The following is a 27,928-nucleotide window of genomic DNA, read 5'->3' as shown; positions in this document are numbered from 1 at the left end:
TTTACTGGCGTTCACTGCTGAAGAGAGCCAGTCGAAAAGCTTCCAGTGGAATAAATTTAACAATATGAGCGTATTGTTTGCTGCAATATCTTTTCATTGTATCGCAGTCTTGTGTGTGATGTGATGTATGTGTGTGATGTTTTGAAACGATTAAAATATTAATAAACCTGATTGATTGATCTAACATTCCCTCGGCCTAGAGTGCCCGATGTCACAGTTGTTTTTCGATGTTGATCTTTTTCAAGCCGCGGTTCTTTCTACTAGTTCTTTCCATCCCTTGTTAGTGCTTTCTTTCGTCGGGTCTTTTTCTGTTTTTTTTGTCGGGTAAGATGAGCCCAGATAAACATCCGACGGAAATCGAACCGGCTCCGACAGATTGGTAGGCGCTTATCACAACATAACATTTTCATCTGTACAAGTAACAAACAATGCACAAGGCGATAGGACACAATGCGATGTAATGAACAGATAGGAGGATGTCGAACGACACGCATCAGTAGCGATCTTTTACTCTAACATCCACCTCGGCCTAGAGTGCCCGATGTCGCAGTGCTTTTCGATGTCAATCTTTTTTAAATGCCTTAAACTAGTTCTTTCCATTCCTTGTGAGTGCTTTCTTTCATCGGGTCTTTTACTGGGCTTTTTTGTCGCCGTAAGGACAGCAACGTGGGGGGTCCAGATAAACCTCCGACAGGAATCGAACCCAGTTCGTCAGATTGGTGGGCGATTATATTAACCACTACACTATCTCCCCCGCTCATCGTCACCACTACGCTATGTCCCCGGCGTATATAGCTGTTTCACTGAAATTAAAAGCTGTAAATGAGAGACTTGGATGGAACTCTTGGACATGATGACAAAATGTTGGTATGCTTGTCAATAATGCAACCACGTTTTAGTAATATGTCCGGCGTCCGTACAAACAAGCACATCAACAACCAACTATCTTATCCTTGCAAGTAGGCTTAGCCGCAAATATTTTATTATTTTTCTAGTGTACCGCCAGCAGAATAAGTTTGAGAACCGCTGGCATAAGAAGAAATTCAGCCATCGTAGTTTTTGTGATGAAAGGGCGTTGAGTGCATGTGGTTTCGGATATTACGGAATTATATAGAAGTCTCGGACGTCGATGGTTTTACCTCGAGCACAACAAAGTCAATAAATCATCACCTTTGCTTTTTCCTACCGTTGTGTTCGACGAATTTCCGCCATAGATGCACGTGGAAAATTTGTTCCATCTACTATTTCTAGCAGCTTGCCATATTCTATGTCCTAATGGAGAGGGAGATGCCTATGGGGACTCCCATGCCTATGATGTATCTCGCACATCCCGCTAATAAAGTCTGCTCGCAATGCCCCTGTTTCAACCCCTGTGAATGAACAATCAGGAAAAGTAAATGAGGAATGCACAGGTGCGTTCTTGCATAGTAGAAGCGTCCCTGCATATACTTATAAACAATAATGCAGAAATGTATATGAAAACAATGCATGAAATTTTTAAGTAAATTGAACATCTCCCGTTCGAATACGAAAATCTCATTGCTCAAAAGATTTGAACTCTGTGATTATCCCTATCACCAACCGCGACACCCCCATCTGACAGAACGCAAATCCCTTCCAGCCCCTTCATCTGTCCCGGCTCGGAGCCCCAGCTCCCAAAGCAAGAGACGAAGGCTCCGTCGCTCGTGAAAACCTGAACCCGGTTGTTTCCGCTGTCTCCGACGATCATGTTGCCGTGCTGATCTGTGGCTACACCTCGCGGATACCTGAAGTGGGACTCGTTCGTTCCTTCCATTCCCAACTCGAAAAGATGGCGGCCGTACTCGTCGAAAACGTGGACTCTATGGCTACCGGAGTCCCCGACAACGACCTGAAAAAGTTCAAGGTCACGAGAGTTATTCTAACGCTCACGACTCGCCTACTCTGCCATTTGCAGCCACAGAAAGATATTGCGGGCTGTCCAACCGGTTTTCTTCCGAACCAAACGTCCGAACAACCTCCCCGGTCGATGAGAAGACTTGAACGCGACGATTGTCTTTATCGCAAACGTAAATCTGCCCCCTGTCGTCCGTGGCCACTCCGCAAGGGAAACTTAGCTGCCCCACTCCTGCACCAAAATCAGCGTCACGTTCACCTACAATTTTGTCTTCAAGTATCGTCACCTGATCCTTTACATCCGAAGGTGCGAACAAACCTCCCGGCTTCGTCAAATATTTTGATTCGGTGATTGTACCTGTCCGAGGCAACAACCCATCCCTGACACGTGACACACACGTCAGCTACGCAATCGAATTGGCCTTCGGCGTTTCCGTAGCTTCCTAATATTCCCTTCACGTCTCCATTTAGGTCGAAGATCTGTAAATCAGGATATATGTGCAATGTGCAGGTGCACGATGATACTCGAAAGTGAATCGAGTAAAAATCGGACTTATCTAGGGTTGCATTTGAAACAAATGGTGGCTTAAAACATTTTGTTTGGAACATGTTTTAAAAACAGTGTTATATACTAAGGCCTTTGAAAAAATTTGTGTTTTAGTTTAAGTTGTATAATTATGTAATATTTGTGTAAATACTTTCCAAAAAACATGTAGGCCTAGTATGAGCCTTCACACGATTTACACCCCATATAGGCGACACATACGATATGGGAATGGTTGGAACCCTCGAAATAGTCTGCTCAACAGCTATAGTCGAAAAATATAGATCATTGGTTCTGATGATGATGACCGCCGACCGTAAAAATGCTGCATGACGATGTAGTTCTGTTTAAGAATATTTTTGGTCCGTATATGACAGGGGTTGGAAGCCTATCTCGTCAAAGAAGCTACATTTATATTATGTTTTGAATTGTCAATGCCAATCGACTATGACGTCACAATTGAATATGCGTGACGCCATGACTTCGACAACAAACAAAAAAGAAAACAATAAAAAACATGTTTTGAACAAGGGCCTGGTTTTAATCATACTTGTTTTAAATAGATCTTTGTTTTAAATGCCACCTTAGTCGTATCACATCATATACGAAACATGACGTACGAAGGTATACGCACGTTAGTGGAAATAGCGTTTCCGTAAAGTTATTGAGAGCTACCTACTACAATGTCACAAGTGCAATGGAATAGAAATATAGGCGAAAAAATACCAAAATACCTTTAATGCGATGTAAAACTGGCAATATATTCTTTGTAGTCGCATAACTGGTGCACATTTGAACTCTGCATTGATGACGTCATAATGGCCGATACTAGAATACTCAACTTGACCCCGAATCACTCAGGTATAGGCCTGTTCCATTCAGAACTTCCCAATCCACAAGTCGCAACAAAACCCACGAACCTGAACACGATGGTTGTTGCTATCCGCGACCACGATGTCGTCAGCGGCCGTTGAGGAAATGCCACGCGGGAAATTCATCCGCCCTGCGTCAAAACCTTTCGTCCCGAAATGCCTGCGAATTGGTCCGATTTCAACGGATTTTTACCACCGACTGCAGCACTCGACTACAGTCATAATACAGTGGAATGATTTATTGATTTTTATTACCCGAAAATTTACGAGTAGACAGTGTTTACTAGACACTCACCAGAGGCTGTCGTCAGCTGTGGTGCAAACATTCAAATCTCGGATTTTGAAGTTAAAAATGTTACCGTCATGATGTCATAATTATCGTTACCGATTGTTGTTGAACAAAGTTTTCAAAATCTATGTTCTATTGTTATAGATGTAACTAATTGTAACTCCTGATTGGTGCCAGCTTCAAAGCTTCGGGTATAATAAATATGAATATATTATTCAACTGTATTAGGAGCAGAATCCGACCAATATCGGATTTTGAGCTGATACCGATGAAATGGATGACTAGCACCTTCACCGAGAACCTGGATGTATTCAGCAATTATGGCATCTATACGCGCATTCCCAAATCTCCATTTATTCAAACAGCTTTGCAACCATTGCTATGCTTGATATGAAATAAACTGGACAGTCTGCAGCTGTACTCCTGCAAGCAGAGGGGGCCGGTAACGAAGTACTTCTACTTTTCAGGAGTACTCAAGAAGGTGCTGCCGACTTGCACTAATCAAGTGGTTTTGATTTCAGAATACTCCTACTTAACAGTTTTCATTTTTTAGGCAAAGAGAGGCCTAGTATACTTACGTTTAACTTACTTGGAAAGTAAATAGTATATTCATATTGAAATGAACCCGAATATTTTCGGCTGACACTCGTCAGGGGTAATCGTCAGCAACTAGTAGAGAATTGGAAAGAACATTGTATATCAACAATCGTATCACAAAATATGACGTCACCAGCATGAAATTTCGAATGAGAGAGCGTTCAATGTACTATTTTTAGGTGGTACACGAACTCCTTTTGTTGACAGAGTTTTGGTTGGTGTATTTTGATAAAAGTTGATTCCAAGGCACACAAATGGAATTGTGAACGGCCTCGCCCTACGATTCGAAATCGGTCGTCTCGATAATTATTCGCACAAATCGGATTATCCAACAGATGTTTGCCGATGACAGAATTAATGGCCTTTGATCGATCAGCATCAATCTTAAGTGGATGAGTTAAGGGTGAGCTTTTCACATCGCGTGACGCACGTGTTCTGATAAATCTGGGGACATGTTGGTTTATGCGGTCCTGCAGACGTCTTGACGTTCTTCCCACGTAGCCAATCACAGTGGCACCTATATTCGTACACTACATTACTTTGTTGAAGTGCAGGAAGCACGTCTTTGCGTGTTGAGGGAGCAGTTGTGTTGTTGTAAAAATCACATTGGTTTTGACTGTGTCGTAACATTTACCGACAGCAGAAATCAATTGTTTTTCAAAGCGGGTGGAAATGGGGCCAATCCAAGGTAGATGGATATAAACATCTTTTATTGTTCGTGCGGTGGGCTCTGTTCGTTTTTCTGCGTTGAATAGCGTTAATTTCCTCTCCATGCTGCGGCTGATGACGTGTTCAGGGTAACCGTTATCAAGTAAGAGTTTTCGGATGTAGTCAAGTTCTAAACTCAGTTTGTTACCCGAACATATCATCAACGCTCTATGCACGAGTGTGCCTATGAGGTTAATTTTTCTGCGTCGAGGACTGAATGAATTCCAGCGAAGGTATTGGCCTGTGAATGTCGGTTTCCTGAAAACAGACGTTTCAAATTTGTTGGTATTGCGCTTTTCAACTAATACGTCCAGAAATGATAATGAGTTATTGCGTTCTTTTTCTATTGTGAATTGCAAGGCCGGGTGAAGCGAGTTTAAGCGAATGAGAAATTGGTCACACTCCGATTCATTCCTGAATATGACAAATGTATCATCTACGTATCGGCGGTACAATAGTGGTTTGGCGGATTCACGCTGGGAGAGAAGCTCGCCCTCGTAATACCCTACGAAAATGTTGGCCAAAATAGGTCCCAGGGGACTACCCATGGCTAAGCCGTCTATTTGGCGAAACATGACCTCGTTAAAGCTAAATTCCACGGAGCAAGTTGCCGCTTGTAAAAGTTCAACAAAGACGTTACGTGGGATTGATGGTGGTGGTAACTTACCACCGTACAGCTCGTTGGCACAAATATCATTAGTCTCATGCAGCGGAGCGTTCGTAAAAAGACTAGAGATATCAAATGAGCTCAGAAACACGTCTGGATTCGGCAAATCCAGGTTTCGTATTTCACCAGCGAACGTGAACGAATCGCGAACACATTCCGTGCCGTACAATTCCCGAACCGGTTCCAAAATGTCAATAAGCCATTTTGCCAGCTGATGGTGAGCAGACCCGATCATGGAAAGTATATGTCTCACTGGGACATTGTCTTTGTGAGTTTTTGGCAGTCCGTACATGCGTGGTCTTTGCGATCCCGTCGGTCTGATGGCGCTGTATGTTTCTGCCGTTAGGAACCGAACCAAGCGAGATAAATTTGGTTTTGTCATGCAATATTGATTCCATTTTCGAAATGTAGTCAGCTTTGTTCAGAATGACAACACCGGATCCTTTGTCTGGTTTGGTGATGTGAATTTCAGGGTTGGATCGCAATGCTTTGATGGCCAGGAAACACTCTTTGTTCATCAGGAAGTCCGCCTTGTCGACCGGGCATCCACAATACGAATGCGCCAAATCTGATAACCGAGCTTTGAGAGCAGGTATACCCTCGTCTGATTTAGGTTCGTGGTGTTTTAATTGGCCGAGGAGAACTACTTGGAACTACTTGGAAATCACTACTTCTACTCCTACCTGAGTAGAAATTCACGACAATGACTATTGCCATTTTAGCAGACCCATATTATAATATCCTGAATCCTGAACCAAGTTGTTACGCAACGAAAATTGTCGATATCACCGATTGGTCGGTTTCAAACTATTAAGTTCTGTATTCATAACGGTCTCAATTAGTATAGATAACTAACCTACGGATAGATACGCAACACCCGTCGTCACGCTTGCTTGCCCGGAGGAAAGTACTGTTCAGCAATCTGAATGCAACATAATTGCTAATCCGATAGCTGACGAGCCGCGTGCTTAAATTCAATAAAGTTGACCTTATTTAAAAGCTTCTGTCGCACTGATTCCGAAAATATACATTAAAATCGAATCAGGGGAATGGAACCCCCTTGAAATACACCTCAAAGTCTGAAAATCGGCATAGTTCTGAACAATCGCAAACACGCAAGGACCTAAAGTCCTAAAGCCTAAAGTCCATTAGTGGACGGCCCAGAACAACCTTTGCATAAACGCCTCGGAATCCCAATTGCTGACAGTAAATTCAAAAAATAACCTACCCGTTGATATCGCTGGTCAGCCCGTTTCCAACACAGATAATGCCAAATATCTCGGGGTATTACTGGACTCGAACATGTCCTGGAAGAGTCATATTCAGTCCCTAGAAACTAAATTATCTCTGAAGTGCGGCCTGTTCTACAGCCTTGGGCGCTTCGTGCCAGCATGGGTTCTTCTGATACTCTTTAAATCCTTAATCCAATCGAAGTTACATTATGGCATCCTCTGTTGGGGGGCTGCCAGTAAAACTGCACTCAAGCCACTGCAGAAACGACAGCATAACGTACTCCGAATCATAGCTAGGGCCCCAAAGGGGCCTGGCTGCAGTGCCCATCCAATAAGTCGCTGCTGAAGAGATTCGGCGTCCTAAACATAGAAGATATGCGGAAACTAGAAATCGCCAAGTTTATGTATCAGTTTCACTGCGGTCGTTGCCCCGAATATTTCAATGACTTCTTTACCTCTGAATCAAAAGCGCACAAGTACAACACACGCACGTCCACGTCGTCCAAATATCATATGATCGACCGAAAAAATCATCGCTCTATCAAATGTGCCGGACCTAATGTGTGGAACAGTATCCCGCCGGCCATCCGGCAGTCGACGAGCATGTCCACATGTCCTCAAGATAACCGGACCACGACTGACCTATCGATCTCGCTTCCCATGACATGCCGCCCTATTTCATGTCGCTTCCTTTTCCTATACTATCTTCTTTACTTTCATTCAGTGTGCATGCCTCCTCTCTACATCGCCTAGGCCAAGGTGGGTGTCCGATTCCATAAACAACTCCTAGTCGCTTCGACATCTTCCTTTCTTTTCATTGTATCGCATTTTTTGTGGTGTATTGAACTGATAAAATTGCTAATAAACCAATGATGATGATGATGATGATGACCATTGTTATGGCCATTGTGATGCGTCGCTGCGATTGTTTAGAACAATGCCGATTTTCAGACTTTGAGGTGTATTTCAAGATGGTTCCATTGCCTGCTTCGATTTTAATCTATATTTTCGGAATCAGTGCGACAGTAGCTTTCAAATAAGATCAACTTCATTGAATTTAAGCACGCGGGTCGTCAGCTATGGAATTAGCAATCACGTTGCGTTCAGATTGCTGAACAGTAATTACGCCGGGGCAAGCAAGCGTGACGACGGGTGTTGGGTATCTATACGTAGGTTAGTTATCTATACTATTTGTCAACTACAGTCATAAATACACTTTATGACTACACAAAACCATTCACTTTTTTACTTGTCCTTTGCCTCGATATTGCCACAAGGTTGTGCGCACTCCGGTCACGTGAGAGTTGAAATCCGTTGCGTTGTCGGCCGCTGGAGGAGACGGATCCTCGCTTCCGATGGAGAAGTAAACGGGAGGAGGCACATCGCGCCGCCTTCGGTTGTTTGCGCGAGGTCTCGGCGCGCCGCGGGCTGGGACAGATGAGCATGAGACAGGTAGGGGTGATAAAACGGTTGCCCGACACAGACTTGAGCACGTAACTTTATAACTGCAAAACTAACCCAATTCCCAAAACTGACTCTTGCCCGAACCCTAATCCACAGTGGTTAATTAAATCCACCGTCAACAACGCAGACAAATCTGTGTCGCTAGTTCTTATACGTCCAGAGGAAGACACGATTAAGTGCGTATACAACGGAGCGTAGGAAAGGGGTGAGGGAAATTCTATGAAGCAGTATTTCTTAACCCTTTTTCTTTCGCAAGCTCTTAAATCTCTTTGAATGGTTGCGTGGACATTCCAAGCTTGACATTTGGGACGCTAGTGGTTACAAAAAGCCAGTGACGTGCCGTGAGGTTCATGGCTGGTGAGGCACGCCCCCCCCCCACACACACACAAACACGCACGCACGTAACAATAGCAGCGGGTATGGAGAGCATTTTCTTTGCACTCTGATAGCCGTTGCAATTCCATATTGTACAATACATGTAGGACTGGTCGCTATTGTGCTAAATGGGCATGTTTAGACGGATAATAATTACTATCTCTTCAAGTAGGCCTACCGGTATAAATTATTCGAAGCACATGAAAATAGCATCCCCAATTAAAATTTTTTTTAGTAAAAAAACTCTAGATTTGCCGAATTTCGAAAGAAAATGCACTAGGTCAAGTCAAAATACACTAGATCTAGTGTAAAAACACTAGCAGTGGCACCACTGACCACTAACAACGTCAACGTAGGCTATGTAAGTATAGCTATAACATACCACAATTAGGGGTTATAGGTATTGCTGTCGAACACAGCATGAAGGACACAAACAATGAAAATGCAGCCTGTGCAAGTAGCTATCTCATACCACAATTTAGCTTAACTATGGATGGAAAATACATAACAGCTACATAAGTAAGGGAATGTATTGGCTCGGCATTACGTATTGGCTGTCGCTACTATATAATTCCTACAAGACTGTTGGATTCCGAAATCGATAGTGCGTTTTACTGCGCTTCGATTGTCCAATTATTAGCGAATAGTGCATGAGGCTGATTCGTTTGTGCCTCACCTGGCCATTGTTTCTCTGCGATGGCATTGTCTGTAATAAAGCCGAATGTCACCTTGATTGGCGATTTGGGGGTGGGGTCTGGTGCTCTGACACTGTTAATATTTCGATTTTCGGAATCAGTGTGAAGATAGAATTTGATTGATACCAGTTAATATGAATTCCGAGCTATTTATATTGAATTGCATTGTCGCAGGTGAGGCACGACCCGCCCGTGCCTCACCTGTGCCTCACCTCTTCTTTCACGCTGTATTTTTGAATAATAACTATGCAAATTGATGATGTTGGGTGAAAAAAATGTTCAAATTTAGTTATTTATGAACATCGATGAAAAACACCAATAATCATGAACTCATCGAGGGTTTTCACGATTTTCACTTACTCACCCAGACGACAGGTGAGGCACTGCCTCACCTGCCTCATTGGACCGCACGTCACTGCAAAAAGCTAAAGGTTTGCATAAACAGGTTTTAGATGACCAAAAGGTAAGTACTTACGCTTGCGACCTACGGCAAGCGGAAAAGGACATAAGCTGTACGGGACAATGTAGTTATATATCTACTCGAATTCCAAACATTAGCCTTTGATGAACCCCTTATAACTAACCCACGTACCTCCTATGGTTACATGAAAGGCAACTGAGAGATCAGGATCAGGCACTGTTACATTAGGCATTTGGACGGGGTTGATGTTTAATTCAGAGGCCGTACTTTGTCGATTGAACATCCTCATATTTGATCTTTGCATCGCATTGTGTCTTGAGATGGTGAAAATATAAATGCCCACCATCACTACCCAATCCTAACCCAAACTTTACCCCACACGCTCGAGTGCATGACGCACGCTCATATGTCCACATAATAAACTTCCTCACCCGCTGCGACTGGGTCTCTACGTGCGCGGGGCTCGTCCCTCGCTGACTGGGAGTCGCATTGCTGTCGGTCTGAACGCGGTGGTTTTGAGAAAGCGACAAACAAAACGCATTGTGAACAAACCTGCTCTCCTGCCGAACCGCGGGGCTCTTCGGGCTTGGTCGTGGTCCGCGGTCAAGTCAACGCCATATGTGAGATCCTCATGCGTGGAAACGGTGCCGAAATTGGATATTGCGGACAGAACAAAACCTTCGTCACTATTCGTGAACTGAAAATATTTTGCTTTGAGTGACCTCACACTCACAGCAGACATGGACAACTAGAAATTTTTAGCTGTCTAATTACTCAGTAAAGCGAAATGACGGTAATCTAATTCTAATCAAATTTTGAAAGGTCTTTATGCTATCATTGAAATTCTAACCTAATTATTGGCTTTCTTGAAAGAGCCACAGGCAGGAGAACTACACAGTGCGAAAAGAGCCAATTGACCTTTGTGTATAGGCTACAGACATTAGCCATTCCCTTATGAGTATGAACTGAACTTGATTTTTCTTGTATTTCAACGCATAATTTAATTTCCAACTTTTCGCAAATTCAGTTATTGTAATTCTAATCTAACTTGAAAAAGCTGAACATTTTCTAGCTGACAACTATGCTCACTTCTATTGTTTGACGAACTTTGTCCGAAGAGATTCCGTTGCTGCGGAGATTGTCGTTACCATGCTGCGCCAAAGCGAGTATTTCGTTCTGGAACCGTTGGATTTCGAGCGTGCTGGGGAGACATTGAAACACTTAAAATAGCGAAGATATATACTCGATCGACCGGTGTACAAAACCCACTTCTCAAATGTAAGAGGTCGTTTGCATTTCTCGCTTGCGACCTGGCAATGAGTCGTCAAGGTCGCCATTTTGACTTCAAGCTCGTCCTGCTCGCGTTCCAATGATCTGAACCAAACTGTTGAATTCTATTAAAGACTCAAGTGATCGGAAATGGCACGAACCCTGTTTCCATTGCGACCAACGCGTCTACTTCATCGAACAGGCAATTTTTTCGCGACTGCAGTTCCGACTGTAGAAGTTCTATCGACTGTAGCAGATAATATATCGATATAATCGGAAAACAATATTATAATTAGTATATTTAGTAGAATTATTGATGATGTTCGACATAATTATATATAATTATCGATATAATTATAACGTGATTATGATCAAGTTACTGCTTGTAATTCGGCTATTGGACAGCATCTCTTATCCCATCCAGAATGTGCTGATCATTACAATGACAGTCAATTTTCTATACTTGCTCGTGGCCGTTCTCTGTTTCATTTAAAGGTCCTGGAATCTACGATCATAAAGCTACGAAAGCCGATTCTCTGTCGCCAGAAGGAACGCCTCTACACTCTTGGAATATTTCATTAATGTTATGTGTTGTGTTTTCGGTTATTTATAACCGAATATGTACTCGTTAACGTTTGTTTTGTACCGTTACTACCGTATCTAGCCCGTCTACTAGTTGTTTGTTTTTGTTATTATTACGTCATACAGACAAAATAGTTCTTACATTTCGAATTTGATTCACCCCATCACTAACGTTCGCTACTGATGAGAGTTAGTCGAAAAGCTTTTAGCGAATAAATTAACAATATGAAGTTATTGTTTCGCGTAATTATAACACTATTTTGTAAGTCAGTCACGTAGTCTGAAAAAGGAATTGCAAAAGTAGATTCATACCCATGTTTTTGAAGTATAATTTATTCCCAAGAAATGAAAATCAGATAGGACTTTGATGAAACCTTGTGCTTGCCGTTAGAACAACAGTTAAGAAATATATGCGATATTCTAAAATAACATTTTACACTTATACATTTGATTTTGCTACTGATTCATAAAGTCTATAGATCGTGGTAACGGCAGGGGCGTAACATCCTCCAATTGAGCCACGTTCGACGAGGGTCCCAAAGTATTTCGTAATCAACACATAAAGTCGACTGTTTTGGACAGATATGTTTTTCTTCACGTGGTGTAATGTCATTATATTCATTGATTTTAAAATATGTACCACTCCATAATATTGAAAATAAAAATACATAAATTGCAGTAATGAGTCTAACCTAACTGCATTCCCAGTTATCAGATAACTGTACATTCAATCCATAGTACTGACAGAGGCCTTTGAGACGCTTTCGTGCAATCCGATGGTCCCGGAGTAGTAGTCAAAACTAATAGTATTGTTTCATGGCATGAGCATGACCCGTGATGTTTGTGTTTACAAGACAGGCAGGCCTGCTTTGTCAAGTTAATACGCATCAAGTCAGGTCCGTCGAATGAAGATATTCACGAGGTGACACAGTCACCATGCCGGATTCATATTACCCGACAATAAACATCACAAAAACCATTCGTTCTGCGATATAAAAATATGTCCTGCCCACGAAACCGTGAAAGACCGACCTGCGATATTGCACGCTTCATATGTCTGCCATTTTCTTGACATTTCTTCGTCCTCTCTCTCAAATCAGAAACGGATTCCGCTATTTTTGGAACCAGTCGTCTGGCCTGAAATTACCGCAAACAATGACAGGGTCGTAAGGAATACGAAGTGGTGGGTCCCACCTGAGTGAGAGAGTGATGTAAATCTTGCTGCAATCCGCGTGTATGGCTCGCAATGCAACTTCTGCATAAAGATTCGTCACAGTGATTGCACTTGCTCACGTCACTATCTCCTACTTTGCATCCCTGAATTACAAGAACACGCATAAGACATAATATGATTATATAGCTAGGCGATACATCAATGCCAAAACGAAATTAAACTACGCAAAAGGAGAATCATCGAAAATATATTCGCGATAACGAGGTTTCGAACCTTGCACTGTTGCCGAGGCGGTCTCTGTTGGGTCGGAAGGTCGAGGAATTTCACGATCGTCAAATTTGCTGGGAGCCCTTCAACGCCCCCTCGCGAGAGAAAGTGTCGAGAACGACATTCCGGACAGCGGATACTAAATGAAGGGTTGTTCCATTCAAATGGTTTTGTAAAGCGTCACCGCGAAAAAATATATATTGATGGGAGGGACGCAGAGCTGTATGGCGTCACCGGTATCGGCACCACACGATGCTACTGCGGAGCATTTCCTTCGGTGCAGCTATATTTCTATACATCTTCTTTACTTTAAATTCAGTGTGCATGCCTCCTCTTTACATCGCCTACGTCAAGGTGAGTGTCTGATTCTATAGACTACTCCAAGTCGCTTCGACACCTTCCTATCTTTTCATTGTATAGCATTTTTTGGTGTATTGAACTGATAAAAATTGCTAATAAACCAATCATGATGGTGATATTGTTAGTGTTACAGTGTCCATGTTTCTCTGATGTCTTGTTTATTATTCTGGCTCCCTTTTAGTATGGCAATATTTTATCATTTCAATCAGAGTAACGTTGGTAGCAAATGCGTTGTCGTAGCCCTATATGGCTATAGTCCTCAAACATAATTGAATCTGCACTTCACGTGCATGGCGTATTCCTGTCTTCCTATTGATATGGTAATAATCTATTTCCAAATAATAGCCAGCTTTCAAGATTACCCGACCACGATTTGAACTATCGATTTCACCTGCCGTCATATGTCACTTCATTTTCATCGCTGCCCTCTATTCGTCAACTTCCATTACTTTCCATTCATTGAGCAATGTGCAATTGTGCATGCTTCTTAAGCACATGTTCTAGGTCAGCCAGCGGTTCTCAAACTGGGGGGCGTGAAAGCATCTGAAGGGGGCGCGAAGCCGCAGTTAACTGAAATATTTCCCTCCGGCTCATGGATTTTACTCTGTCTATGGTCCGAATTTTATATTCGATAATTCTATCATCAGTAGCCATAACCTTCAATGCCATCAAAATATCCGTTGTGATTGCTAGCATTGTGATTTCTCCCTCCAATATTTTGTGATATCACGATAAGGGGGGGGGGGGGGGGGGGGCGCGAAATATTTCGCTATCAAAAATGAGGGCATGTCTAAAAAAGTTTAAGAACCACTGTTCTAGGTCAAGGTGATGATCGTTTGATTAAAAGACAACTCCAAGTGTTTTTCTACATATTCCAATCTTTTTATATGATCGTAAACTAGTGGTATTTTGACTTTCTAATAGATGTATGAATGAATGAAAGAACGATTAAGAATTACCTAATCAATTTGCTTCAGTCGATCGATATGACAGATTTTTCGATTTTGGTATAGCATATTCCGATATAAGAAGATCCCTAATGATTTAGAAGAAATTTACAGAAATTATCCACACATTTACAATTATATAATTAGTCTTCACGAATTTGGATCCAAAAGATCGGGTAATTTGGTCGAGAATACCCGCCGCATGTAGGCCGCGTCCCACGATATAGCCGTCCCAGTCCCAACAATAGCCTACATAATTGTCAACAAGTAAAGTACAGTCAGGCAAATAAGAGTAATGATTCACCTACAGCACATCATCATCATTGGTTTATTAGCAATTTTATCAGTTCAATACACCACAAAAAATGCGATACAATGAACAGAAAGGAAGATGTCGAAGCGACTAGGAGTTGTCTATGGAATCAGACACCCACCTTGGCCTAGGCGATGTAAAGAGGAGGCATGCACACAGAATGAAAGTAAGAAAGATAGTATAGAAAAAAGGAAGCGACAAGAAATAGGGCAGCATGTCATGGGAAGCGAGATCGATAGGTCCGTCGCATACGAAGTGGGAGTGTCAGAGTCAAAACAGAATCGATAATATCAGTATGCATGCAATTATATTCACCGATCAACAAGCTACAAAGCCGGTATTTGGCTGCCCAGCTTCCAGATTCGTATCATGACAATATACTGGGCTATGCTGACATTCTTTTCAACATTGTCAGATTTAATGACATGTAAAAAATGTATCCCTTAAGGATCTCGATGTCAAGTCCACTGCCTAAATTTGACTTGCATCCATGTAACTAATAATCGACTTATATGTAAGAAGAACTCTAATCGTTGCCCCCGGTCATTTCTTACATACATTTTCGCTTAGAAGCTGGGTTCAGTACTGATTCTGCTACGAATATAAGGTTGAGTCACCTGTTATCTTGGGCGATATTCTGCAAGCATGGTCTCAAACAGAAGGTGTGCTGACAAGGCAATATTTTCGGTTCCTTGAAACGATCCAAACACACCGGGCAAGTGAGAAGTTCTTCAATCCGTTCCATTACAGATTAATGAGTTGATGCGTCATAATCGCTATCCTAATCTGTCTGCACGAACGATTCTACGTAGGAGCTATTAAATCTGATATTCGTGTCAAGTACTATTGACATCCATCTACACTCTCGAATCACACTTCACAACATGAACATGAACATACTCCAGAACTTTGTCAAGCAGGCGGAGTACGCTTCTAGCCATATTTACTCAAGCTAACTCAACAAAGGATTCGTTTCTATAGCGGGGCGTTTAGGTTGACATGACATCATAGGGTTAGTTTATCGGGAGAATGCAAAACGTCTGATTAAATTATGTTCGTCGTGGCGCATAACGTTGGATAGGCTTTCGCGCTAGGACCATACCAAGCCGTCTGGTGAAGGTATAGTGAACCATACTGCTACGCGGGTCGACGATGCGGTGGAATCATGAATCGACCGGTTTCATTTGATTCCTCATAATCTAAAAGCCGCCAGGTTTCAGAATAATTCTTCCGATCACAGTTGACCGTCGACAATAAAAATGGTGGAATTTTATATATCCTCTTCGGGTTTAGCATTGCCTAGGTAGTATTCAAACTACGATAACACTATGGTTCGAGATCACTGACTGTTTGTATACTATACACCAGGGGTCACCAACCTTTTTGCAACCGAGGGCTACTTTTGCGTACTGATTGAAGCGGCGGGCTACCATTTACTCCCGCCATTTACCCGCATCACACTGAATTTCCGCTTTGATATTCATAGCATCTGGGCAGGAATCACATGGTAGTAAGACTTCCAATAGAGTCTTTTAAATCAATATATCTCATTTCAATTATCTAGCTACTAGTATTTTTTACGAAATCACGAACTTCGCAGAATGTTTGTATAAATGATACAACTCAGATTTCAAAATACATCATGTTCCACTTTAGACTGGACGCCAGGGACGGACATCATGTTATCTGTTTCCATACCAATCAGTGGAAAGTCTGGTATTGTATGATATCAGCTAGTGCGCTGTACTCTGGTATGTAACTTGACACTGCAACTCTGAGTGAGCGTTCCAGATATGCATTAGTCAAGCGTGTTCTGTATTTGTTTTTGATGAATTTTATGTCTGAAAAGGCTGATTCACAACGATAAGTTGAACCATACTCTCTCGCAAAGTTGACAGCAGCTGCGCAAAGTGCGCATACACCAATGTACGTATCCGTATCAACAAGGCAGCAATCGTTTGCTGCAGTCTGGTGGGCTTTGAGGTGGAGGTCATTTCGCAGTATTACAATTTCAATCTCCGACTGTTCAGCATCCAGAAATTACAAGATTTCATTATACCGTACAGTAGCAACGATTACAGAAAGTTAGAAACATGGTATTAAACTGCGTTGAGTATAAGAGAAACAAGCTGTGTCAAAAGATGCAATACGTAATGGGCATACAGATATTGAAAATCTGCTAGTACTTCACAGATGTTTGGCTCCAAATAGTAATATTGTTTACTACCTTGGCATTGTTTTGGATGTCTAGCTATCATAACGGACCCCCTGCCATTTCAAGAAGACAATGGCATTCCGTCATGTCGCCTGTATAGGCAGTGCGTATCTTCAATTTCTGATGATTCTATCACAACTATATATTACTATTCTAATTGAAGATCTTTTTAAGTGTTTATATATATATATTGTCACTTGTAAGTTACATGTTAGTGTGTTTTACACAAGAATTGCGGAATCCATCAATATGTATATTTAAAAGCTCGCTAGAAATAATCTAACGAATATTGGTGAATGCTATTTTTGGAACGGGCTCGCGGGCTACTCGTCTGGTCCTCGCGGGCTACCTGGTGCCCGCGTGCACCGGGTTGGTGACCCCTGCTATACACGTTCTGCTGGCCAGGGCATGGTATGGTATGGAATAGGAAATTTCCATACTCCATATACCCGCCCCAATCGTTTCATTGCATACTTCACATTTTCCATACCATAGCAACATTCTTCCATTCCATATTTGATACCTTTTCCATACTTTGGAAATTTGCCCAACCTGTCAAGCAAGATTCTATTTTTAATGTGTGGAAAGTTCCGGCGTTTATATTCTAATTATTTTGGATGAAATTATCCATTAACAGCGCTGATGCACCAATGATACAATGATACCGAATAATGCATAGGTCAGATAAACTTCCTGATGATGACTTATGGGTATGGTAGATATAAGCCAGTGATTCCCAACCGCGGCCCCGAGGGCCGCATGCGGCCCCCAGCTAGCCTTCTTGCGGCCACCAAAAAATTTTTGAGAAATCGATTTATGAAGAAAAAAAAAATATATATTTATAAAATACTCTTGCTTGGCTTGGAGTCTGGAGTTTTCCATTAGAATTGCAGGAAAGTTGTGAGTAGACTGCTAAGATTAAGTCACTGCTGTTTCAATGCAATGTGCCCTAACTTTCTAGTTGAACGGGCAGTACCTATAGATATAGGTATAGATGAAGGTATAGACAGGACCGTAACTGCCGCACCCAATCCCCCCCAATTGGGGGAGCGAACTCGAAGGGGCCCAAAAATTATTTAGTGAATTAGCATAAATTTTCAAAGATTTTTCGCGCTGGGCGCGATTTCAAGTTTCCAAGTACCTTAATTATTGGGCACTCTTTGACCAAGATAAAATACGCAAGATTTATAGAAGTGGGCATATCGGCGTTGGCCATAACCGCGCCACGACGCGCGAAGACATATAAAGTTTTTGGCCATGTAACATGCGACTCCAAGAAGTGTGCCAGAACGATCGACAGCGAGAAAACCCTGACCGAAAAGGACTGCCCTTACGCTGACCGAAAACTTCGTTATGTATATTCAAAAGACATATAGGTATGACCATAGGCGCCTAAATGACTGGCGCCGAATGCTCCTGTCTTGGCAATCTGAACGTCACGAGACAAATAGGCTACCATCCCGCAGGGAAGAATTATATGCCAGTGAAGAACTACCAATTTGAAATCGTGTGCATCTTTTAGTTTAGTATGTTTGGGCGATTCTATATTTCTTGATATATCAGACTGGAGGTCACGAAATAACAAATAACATCATGTAACGAAGTCGTACAAACGGGTCCACCCGTCCGACTATGTTTAATTATTATTTACGGGCCCAACGGTTTCCAAGACACCTCACTCAGCTCCACCGGTAAATCTGATTACGTGAGCAGAGAGTAATTGATAGCAATGTATATGCAATTCCAGATCTTATTGACCTATTTTATTTTGAATTATCGAAAATTTTCGCGCTCCACGCTGGCTCACTAAACGGGGATCCTGATTTCGTGGCAGAAGCGAACACCGGCACGGGGGGTCGGTTTATTACCCTATGGGAGCTCAAGACCTCAGTGTTTTGGGGAGCCTGGCGAAGTGCTGTTTCGTTCCTGCCGACGGGTATACGCCCAAAGATGTATAATAATTGTTTTTGAGTGGTCCTATACCTTATCAAACACAACTCACTCGGCTCAACCGGTCTATCTGATTACGTGAACAGAGAGAGGATAAAAATTGATACCGATATATATGGAATTCCCGATTATATTGACCGATTCAATCATGAATTATAGAACTTTTTGGCGCTTCGCGCGATTAGTCGAGAGAACCTATACCAAAACGGACACCCGATTTAGATGATAAATAGCGGTAAACAGCAATCTAGCCTGTGGGGGTCTGGGGGGCTTCGAATTTCTGTTTATCACCCTATGGGGGCCAAAGAGAAACGTTTTTTTTTTGGGGGGGGGCTGACGAAGTGCTGTTACGGCCCTGGGTATTGATAACTTATTTACGGATAGATGTGCAACAAGTGACTCACGATTGAATACGCCGAGATGCGTACTGCTTAGCCGGCAAAAAAAAACAGCATAATTGGTAGTTCCATAGCTCGCGACCCAAGCGTCCGAATAATTTGATATGTCGGTGTTCATCGAAAGCAAGTGTCGCACTGATTCCCAAAATACGAATTGGCAATAAAACTACTCCGAAATAGCCAGCAAAGGCTGATTGTTCTGAACAACGGGAACGCGGCAACACAATGGCCACAGGCGTCAAGCGAATGATCGGAGCAATGCCAATTTTCATATTTTGGTGAATATTTTGGGTTCCTTACATTGCCTTGGTATTCGTGCGGCCCCGGCCGTACTCTGAAATTCTAAATTTGGCCCTGCCACCGAAAAAGGTTGGGAATCACTGGTCTAAATGATGCAATTTGTGATCCCTGTAGTTTTTTTTGCGAGCCAACGAGCAACCATGATGATTGATATTTGTACATGGATGAGATATCAGGCTGAAGCTAAAACAAGACGTCATAGCACTTTCTCAACATTGACACTGCGTTACAGCCAATTACCCACTCCCTGAAATTCCAGTTGCAGTTTTATGTCCCTGCCAGATCTGATTTCAAAAGATGCCACGATATAGTATGTAGTGGAAGTTGTGGAAGATGTAGCTAGCAATAGTGTATGCAGTGTTGGGATCAAGTCACTACCTTCGAGTCACGAGTCATCTCGAGTCATTGCACATTTTGACTCGAGTCAAGTCAAGTCAATCGATTTTCAAAGGTGACTCGAGTCCAGTCAAGTCACTCGTTTTTTGGAGGTGACTCGAGTCAAGTCAAGTCAAGTCAAGTCAAATCACGAGTCAAGTCACAATTCATGTCAAATTGCATTTTCGAAGTATGAGTGATCATTCAAATTCATTATATTTTACTGACTATGTTAAAGAGATCAATTGGTCATTTATCTTGAATCAAATAACGAATATAAAGTTAAATATACATGCAAAAATGCGTTGTATCGCTCACGCACACGTAGAACTGCAAATAAAATACGTAAGTAACTGTATATAGCTACATCAGGGGTGTCAAACATGCGACCCGCCAAATGATTTCATTCGGCCCGCGAAGAAATTCTGAGTATATGGTGAAAATTGTGTGATTTTATCCAACACATTTCTCAAATTTGCAGTAAGAAATACTACCAATAAATATTCCTTCAAGATAGCAAATTTCGAGTATGTTTCATAGGCCACATTATAACAACTCGACAGCGGAGTTGTGATTGTAGTTATCGTCAAGAGAAAATCGCTGACATTAACACCCAATTCCGAGAATGCGAAAAAGTGCATATATTGAGTTAGGAGTTAGTAATATTTTGGAATCATTTGACATGTGCGGCCCGCGAGTGATCTGTATATTTGAATTCGACCCGCGACGTCAGTTGAGTTTGACAACTCTGAGCGACATGCTATACATTCTCTTATTATCAGCAAAAATAGAGGATCGAATACGAAGCCTCGAGAAGATGAAAGAAATTGATATCGTACAATACACTAGCCATCTATATAGATCGGTGAGGATATAAACACATAAAATATATTTGTTAGATTTAAATCATACAAGAGAGTTGGTAAAGGTGAGCGCCGTGCAATGTAAGGACAGAGCCGTCCAATAAACTGCGATACGTTGCTATTAAATTAATCTGCTACTACGACAAGGCAAGCTGTGATCATTTCGTATGCGGCCAGTCTGTGATGTAGGCTAACAATGTAGGATCAGTGAAACGTACAACCAGTGAATGACTGGTTGCTCTCACAAGTTACAATAGCGTATCGTGAATAATCCGAACATGCACAGAATGCATTGATTTAGTCGACACCGTTTACTTGATGACTTGAAATTGACTCGTAAATTTTGCTCCGAGTCACGAGTCAATCCACATTTTTGAAGCGCCGAGTCAAGTCAAGTCAAATCATTTTTGCAAAGTGACTCGAGTCAAGTCAAGTCATTCGAAAAAGTTGACTCGAGTCTGACTCGAGTCAAGTCATGACTCGAGTCATCCCAACACTGAGTGTATGCTGTATAAAATCCATTGACACCGACTCCTCAACATTATTACGTATACAGAGTGAACCAACGCCTTTTACTCGAGATCAGCTAAACAACGAAATTCTTGACTTGTGTTGTGGCGACAACAAATGAACTATGGGGATAAAGTGGAGGTGATGTTCATGAACGTTCTTGGATCAAGGATAAGCATGAGCATAAAAGTTCAGTATCATCGCTTCTCCGAAAACCCGGGAAATATGAGTGAGAGACGAGGTGGAAGGTTTCTCCTATAAATCAAATAGATGGGAGAGAAATATCAAGACAGTTAGGATGCTCACATTATGACTGATTACTGCCAGCTGCCAATTGCGAATCCGTCCCTATCAAAATCGTACAAAATTACTTTCCTGCAGATGACTTCAAGCTAATTCGAGTTAATAACAGGAGTTGCATCTAATAACTTCACTAATGCACATCCCGATATTGATTTATTTCTACGAGAAAATTTGAATATTTATTGGTAAACAAATATATTGCTTGCTGGTTTATTTCGTCTGTGTGTACACATCGAAGTCTTTTTGCAGGTTCAGGCATACTTGGTTTGTTATTACCGAGCTACTGCTATTTGTTGTTAACTTCAAGCACATTGATCTGTATAGGAAGCTTATTGTCACAAATTACAATGTATTAGGAGAATCCTATGAAAATACGAATAAATGAGATATTTTTGTGTTCGATATGTGGAAAAGAATCGATTTATGCAGCACAGTTTCGTTCCGCCGATCCAATTATGTTTCACATTTCTCACATTCTCGTGGATTCAGTACAGGCGGACTTACTAAAACATACAATATAGTCTGTTAGGATAAAATGGAACCTAGTTTAAATTAGGGTTACTGTACGACCTCTTTTAAGAGGATTTGTTCTCTTTTTTGGCTTTTTTGAAAGTGTCCTCGGAGGACGCCCTTTTGTCCTCTTTTTTGAGAATTTAGGTTATATTTATAGCAAAATGCGACTGATATGCCGTAAATCAGCACCGAAGTGACGCTGCGGGGGGTATTTTTCGGGAGCCGGGCGGGAAGCTGACTTTTTATTTATTTATTTTTTGGTTAACCGATCTCAAAGTGGGAAAAACTTAGCGTTTTTTGAGGATTCTTCTCCGGTTTTGCAAGTCTGAAAATTATGAAAAAGTGTTCTCTTTTAAGATTTCCAAAATATGGTAACTCCAGTTAAAAAAAAATAAAGATGTCCAAATTCGTTGATATCTTGAAAAATAGAGCCAATCTGCAGATACCAATGTCATTTTTGAGCTCAGCGCCCCCGATTTACCCTAAATCGTTCTCACCTACCATGATGAAATTGTTTTGTTGTCCAGTGTAATTAATTATCTACTCACAGGATGGTATTGAATATTGATTGAAACAATGCAGAAAAGACATTAAAATCTCAAAGATCAGCCCCAATCCTTATCTGAAGTAATTATGCCAACTTGGACTTAGCATGTGGTTTATTTCCATAAAGTATCAAGTATTGATTTCATGGTGGAAGACGGTAGGCTGTCATATTCTTGATAAAAAGTACTTCTACTTGAAGATATTGAAGTAAAACTATACTTTTTTTCCAATTCAGTTTCAGTAAAGTAGAAAGCATTGTCGTATTGGTTTCCATCCCTTTTGCAACCGAAACTGTCTCATCTAAACAGGTGAAATTTCAACTTTATCGCGGAAAGTGAATATTTTTCCGGAAGTGCGCCTGTACCTGTCGTGTAATTTTGTGTCAGTCACGATTATGCAGCTTTGAACACGTTGGCTAGCTTATGTCTGATTGAGTGCTGGAAATATTCCACCACTCGCCCAAATCTACTTTTTCAAACTAATCGCCCCTAAGTGCTTTCCAGACATTTCACTTTCTGCTTGAAGCAATATTGGTACGTCTGTGACATTGGTACGTCTGTGACATCGGTAATTGAGCAGAAATTTACAGCGTTACTTCCACATGCGATCACTGTTACTTCTACCTGAATAGAACTCCTGAGGACTGTGACCTTCTCTGCTTAAAATACGAAAAAGTATTAATAAAAGACATCGTGTCGACAAATAACACAGTTCGTATTAAATATGGCACAATGCTGTCGATATATTCGTATAGCATTTTTTAAATATTTGGTTGTTCAACCGTATTCTTATCTGTTATTCTTACCTTCCATTTGTCATGCGTGCGACACGGTGATTGATCTCAAATACTTCGCGCGTTTTGCTGCAAGCCAGGACTAATCGCATTTCCTGGTCTCGCAGTATTTGACGTGAGGTGAAATTACAATTTGAATTGTAGAGTAGCCAGAGTTCTGAACGAATTATGGTCGAGCTAAATCGCGTGCACATTGTACGAGAAATTGTTTAGATTTAGTAGGCCTCATTCAAGGAAGATTTCGAATTTCATATGTTCAGTATTAGATTCAATGAAATATTGTGATACGTCTGCATCATAAATAGCGTTAGTTCCCTAACAAATGATAATAAAAGCGATGAATATCTTTGCAACATCTACACACTGCGCAAACCCGATGGGTCAATTTCCAGCTAACTACCCCGCAGTGAGTTTTCTTTCGCAATACTTTTCATATTAAATTATGTATTTGTACTGGCCTACCTACTCTTCACTAGCAATATGAATTAATCGGGTATGAAGCATTTAAAAAATTATATTTGTACAAATCGGATGCGATATCACATCACCGTCACACGACGGCGACATTTCGAACCCTCTTTAGTACGAGAAATTATGCAACGGACGAGAATATGAGAAATCGTTGCATAATATATCTAAACTGTGATAAGAAACTGAATGCGTCTTTTACTGCCGCAGGCCATATAGTAGGGGTATATAGCTGAAGCAAATGCCGTTGAATGAACCACTAAGCCTGTATCCGATTGTTATCAAAGCTGCATGATGATGTCGGAAAATCGGCGGGTTATGTCCATAACGATTGTTGTATTTACGCTACAATTTTTCGTGGTTAGTAGTCTGAAGTTCTATACATCTATTCGTCGAGATCAGCCCCGCAGTGGGATCGGGCGTCATAGTATTAGAATTATAATGGCTTTCTAATAGTATATCTAAAGATCTAATTATAGCTGCAATAATGTAATAGTGGAACAAAGACTACCGTGTATATATGCGTTAGGTGGAGTTATCTGCTTCAATATTTAGGTCAAAGGGCAGATGAAAGAGCCTTGCAAGTTCGGAGATAAAATCGAATACGGAAAATTGGGCGAAGAAGTGCAGTTGCCAGGTTTAATCAGACATCCTGCTCTTTTGATTTGAAGGAAAACTTACATCGATCTCATTTCATTAAGGCGGACTTGATGCATATGTATCACACCCGACAAATGTTACGTCTAGAGGAGGGGTAATAGTGCTGCAGGACATTAATGGATGGACGCTCTCAAACACAAGAGCAATGGTTGACATGCTTATGGATAACGGTTTCACGTTGGTATATGTTGAAGTTTGTGTGTCGCTATATATCTAAATCTTTTACGCTTAATCAGAGCGATTATGCCCGATTCGTTTGAAGGAAAAGCAGCATGGAATCGGTCAAGGCCCAGAAGCGAATTTTTCGGATTTATTAGGCAACGTCCAGCATCAGCAATAGATAAGTAAGTTTTTACCTTATTTTGGACGTATATGCTTACAAAGCGCTGACGACGTGGGCAAGGATCTTGAGCAGCATTATGACTAGGATAAGAATGGCATTCATGGCAGTGTGTATTCGAATGCTATAATTGAATACTACTATTACTACTACTATTCAATTGTATATTGAAGTTCTGTACCTCCAAGAAGCTGTTCAATGCTATAATTATGGCACATGGTATACAAGCATAAGTTCAATAAAAAACTGTGAGTTTTTATTTTCATGTTTTTTTGTTGTTATGCAATATTCAATATATAACTTCAACCCGTACGGTATAATCTACTGTTTATGTAGTTTACTGGCAATAAGTACTCGTTGAAGATTATAATCGTAGTTTTTCGGACCGGATCAGGGTCCTTTCAAAATCCAGCCTATAGGAGTCGGACCAGAGAATTGAAAAACAGGATCGGAGTCGGGCCAGAGAATTTGTCGATCGGCCCAACACTAATTAATATCCTTAGATCTAGAATTTTGTAATGATTGTAATTTATTTGTAATTATTTATTATGCTGTTCTGGGTACTTACACGTTCACACGGATGGTTAAATTGGCTATATACTTTCAAATTCTGGGTAATGCGATGAATATATTTGTATTCATTCATATACACTCAGCTGACATGAGATTGAAGTAGAATGCGCATTGCACAATCGCCATCAAATTTCCCATTCCTTCCTCTTGGGTTCTATCAGTGCTTCGTTACAAGACCAACATAATTATTCGCATCAATACAGCGTAATCACCGCCAGTATGGAATACCTGCGCAACGAATACGCTATCACAAATTTCGGTATAGTCGGATTTTGCTGGGGAGGCGGTGCCGCTCATTACACGATGGCCTCTCGTAAAGACATTTCTGCGGCTGTGTCATGTTACGGACTCATGGATGGCAACGATCCTAGATTCGGGGAAATCAATGGACCGACACTGTTTATTTTCGGGGGTTCAGACCCGGTAATTCCAAACAGAAAAGTGAGAGATAGGCCTACGCATAATAAGGGATTTGCAGAATGCAACGTTTCATTAATTCTCATTTTTATCATGCGCGCGTAGATTAACAAGCTACGGAGAAGTCTGAAAAAGAACACTATGAAATTTGCCGTTCGAAAATACTCTGGTCAAAGTCACGGATTTGTACACAGAAAGCTACCCACTCCAGACGACCCTAACAAGGACATGATTTACAAAGCGAGAAAGAAAATGCTTCGTTGGCTGAAGCGCTACATTTCGAGAAAATCTCTAAGCGCTGTATAAACCTTGCCTGTATCAAAGCACATGATTTGAAAGAGATTAAAATTTGATCTGTATCAGGTGCACATTTTTCAGTTATGTCGTGTTTCAGTGGTAACGGTGAACGGTGAACGGTGAGCGAATATGCCGAGCCTAGAGCCTAGTCGCAAGACGAACGCATTCAGGACGTATCCTGAACAAGATGCCCTCGCAGCACTTGTGTTTAAAACACGTCTTAAACAGTGTATTTAAAAAATGCCCGAAAAAATCTTTTTTCAGACGTTCAATTATGCCATAACTGTGTGAATACTTGCCAAAAAAGCATGCAGTAAGTCTACGGACGATTTTCACCTGATATAGTCGACGTATGCGATATGGAACGGTTGGAACTCCCGAAATCGTCGTCGGTTCAACAGTTACAGGTTATGGCACGTCGATACAGATCATTGGTACGAAACGAGTGTTCTGATAATGATGACCGCCGACCGTAAAAATACTGCCTAACGATGTGGTCCTGGTTAAAGATATTTTTGATCCGTTTATGACACGGATTGGAAGCGTCTTTCGTAAAAGAACCAGATTTACTCTATATTTTCAATTGTCAATGTCAATTTACTGTGATGTCACAATTACCGATTCGCGACGTCATGTTTTTAAAAACAACAATAAAAAACATGTTCAAAGGGCCATGTTTGAAACATGTTTGTTTGAAATGCAGCCCTATAGTCCCGAATGATCTGCTTGATATTTATAATTCAACTGCAGCAACAATTTCATCAGCACCAAATCTTCAACATCAACTCATTAGAATTCATATCGAAGTATCGTCGTCAAATCACGTGCGAGGGAATTAGATGTGAGACTAGAGCCCGATCGATTCATCGGTTCGCATCTTGTGTCGAGTCGATAGAACACTTTGAAAGAACTATCGATACGGACATATTAGTAAATAGTAAGACAACTAAAATATACTGCTGAATGGGTATATTGGTACATTTCATACAGCTTACAAGTGTTTTACATATGCATTTTTCCTACTATATTTAGTGTTCCAGCCCAGCTAAAGGTGTTGAATCATATGCTCTGGAGCTATGGAAATGCGCCCTACCAAAATCGAATATATAACGGACCTGGTGTAAAATGATTATTCAATGTCTAAAACACCATGAAAATCAATGACACATCAGATTCAATTCGACTTTTTCGTACGAATTGATTTGGGTAAAATATAGTAGTCATTTTCTAAACATCAGGTAATCGATGTGACCTGTGAGAGCAACCAATCATCCAACAGACGTGCGTTTTACTGAGTGATGAGTGAAGCGATCAGAGTAATAGAGTAGATGAGTAATAGAGTTCAGACATGCCACTCCTGTTTTTTTCACCCAGATCTGTTTTTTTCTCAAGGAACCCGGGTTTCTGGGTGTTTGTCCTTGAAATCTGTTTTTTTTCACCATCATTTTCGTCAGGTTAGTTTACACCCGAAAATTAATTATTAGGTCAGTAAGATCATGATATGTTAAATTGTTCGCCATTGTAGATGGATTTAGCAGTTAATGTAACGGTAAAGTCTTGGGAGACTGTTTCACTACTAAAATGTGAGGCCTCGACCTAATGCGATAGAGCATCATGGAATCGTAACTTACAGGTCGCAGAAAACAATGCTTAGGGAAACTTACTGGCAACGTTAACTTGCAATTTAAAACGATTTAAGACTTGAATGCTAGTATCACTCCATGGTTGTAACCAAGTCACAAGGCTCCGAGTCACA

The 27,928-nt window shown here is 41.2% G+C and overlaps 2 protein-coding genes across 2 annotated transcripts; one reads left to right on the top strand and one right to left on the bottom strand.

The window, feature by feature from the left end:
* Positions 1-1,398: 1,398 nt before the first annotated feature.
* LOC145450468 (uncharacterized) lies at positions 1,399-15,985 on the bottom strand. Its single transcript, XM_080328990.1, has 14 exons — positions 15,269-15,985; positions 13,038-13,170; positions 12,785-12,907; positions 12,623-12,727; positions 11,170-11,255; positions 11,009-11,113; positions 10,829-10,940; positions 10,292-10,436; positions 10,171-10,239; positions 8,026-8,212; positions 3,340-3,451; positions 2,163-2,355; positions 1,923-2,107; positions 1,399-1,870 (listed from the first exon to the last, which is right to left on the bottom strand). Exons 1-14 carry the CDS (start codon positions 15,394-15,396, stop codon positions 1,544-1,546), a joined length of 2,010 nt encoding a protein of 669 aa, XP_080185116.1. The 5' UTR covers positions 15,397-15,985; the 3' UTR covers positions 1,399-1,543.
* Positions 15,986-24,106: 8,121 nt separating this feature from the next.
* On the top strand, positions 24,107-26,234 carry LOC145450843 (carboxymethylenebutenolidase homolog). Its single transcript, XM_080329351.1, has 6 exons — positions 24,107-24,245; positions 24,441-24,522; positions 24,587-24,722; positions 24,782-24,889; positions 25,662-25,899; positions 25,981-26,234. The coding sequence occupies exons 1-6, from the start codon at positions 24,177-24,179 to the stop codon at positions 26,179-26,181; spliced, it is 834 nt and encodes a 277-aa protein (XP_080185477.1). The 5' UTR covers positions 24,107-24,176; the 3' UTR covers positions 26,182-26,234.
* The last annotated feature ends 1,694 nt before the right edge of the window (positions 26,235-27,928 follow it).

This window comes from Botryllus schlosseri, chromosome 11 (genome assembly GCF_051294905.1).
Source record: "Botryllus schlosseri isolate E-star chromosome 11, Bs_hap1, whole genome shotgun sequence".
Classification (NCBI taxonomy): Eukaryota; Metazoa; Chordata; class Ascidiacea; order Stolidobranchia; family Styelidae; genus Botryllus; species Botryllus schlosseri.
This window is presented reverse-complemented; position numbering and strand designations above follow the sequence as displayed.

Bases quoted from the DNA above. Each gene is read 5' to 3' on its own strand.
- LOC145450843 (XM_080329351.1), top strand. From the start codon at position 24,177: ATGATGATGTCGGAAAATCGGCGGGTTATGTCCATAACGATTGTTGTA. The intron at 24,523-24,586 runs GTTTAATCAGAC...CATTTCATTAAG, and splicing joins CGAAGAAGTGCAGTTGCCAG to GCGGACTTGATGCATATGTA. The intron at 25,900-25,980 runs GTGAGAGATAGG...ATGCGCGCGTAG, and splicing joins CGGTAATTCCAAACAGAAAA to ATTAACAAGCTACGGAGAAG.
- LOC145450468 (XM_080328990.1), bottom strand. From the start codon at position 15,396: ATGGAACGGATTGAAGAACTTCTCACTTGCCCGGTGTGTTTGGATCGT. The intron at 13,171-15,268 runs GTGACTCAACCT...CCCTTCATTTAG, and splicing joins AATATCGCCCAAGATAACAG to TATCCGCTGTCCGGAATGTC. The intron at 2,108-2,162 runs GTGACGATACTT...ATTTTGGTGCAG, and splicing joins CTTCGGATGTAAAGGATCAG to GAGTGGGGCAGCTAAGTTTC.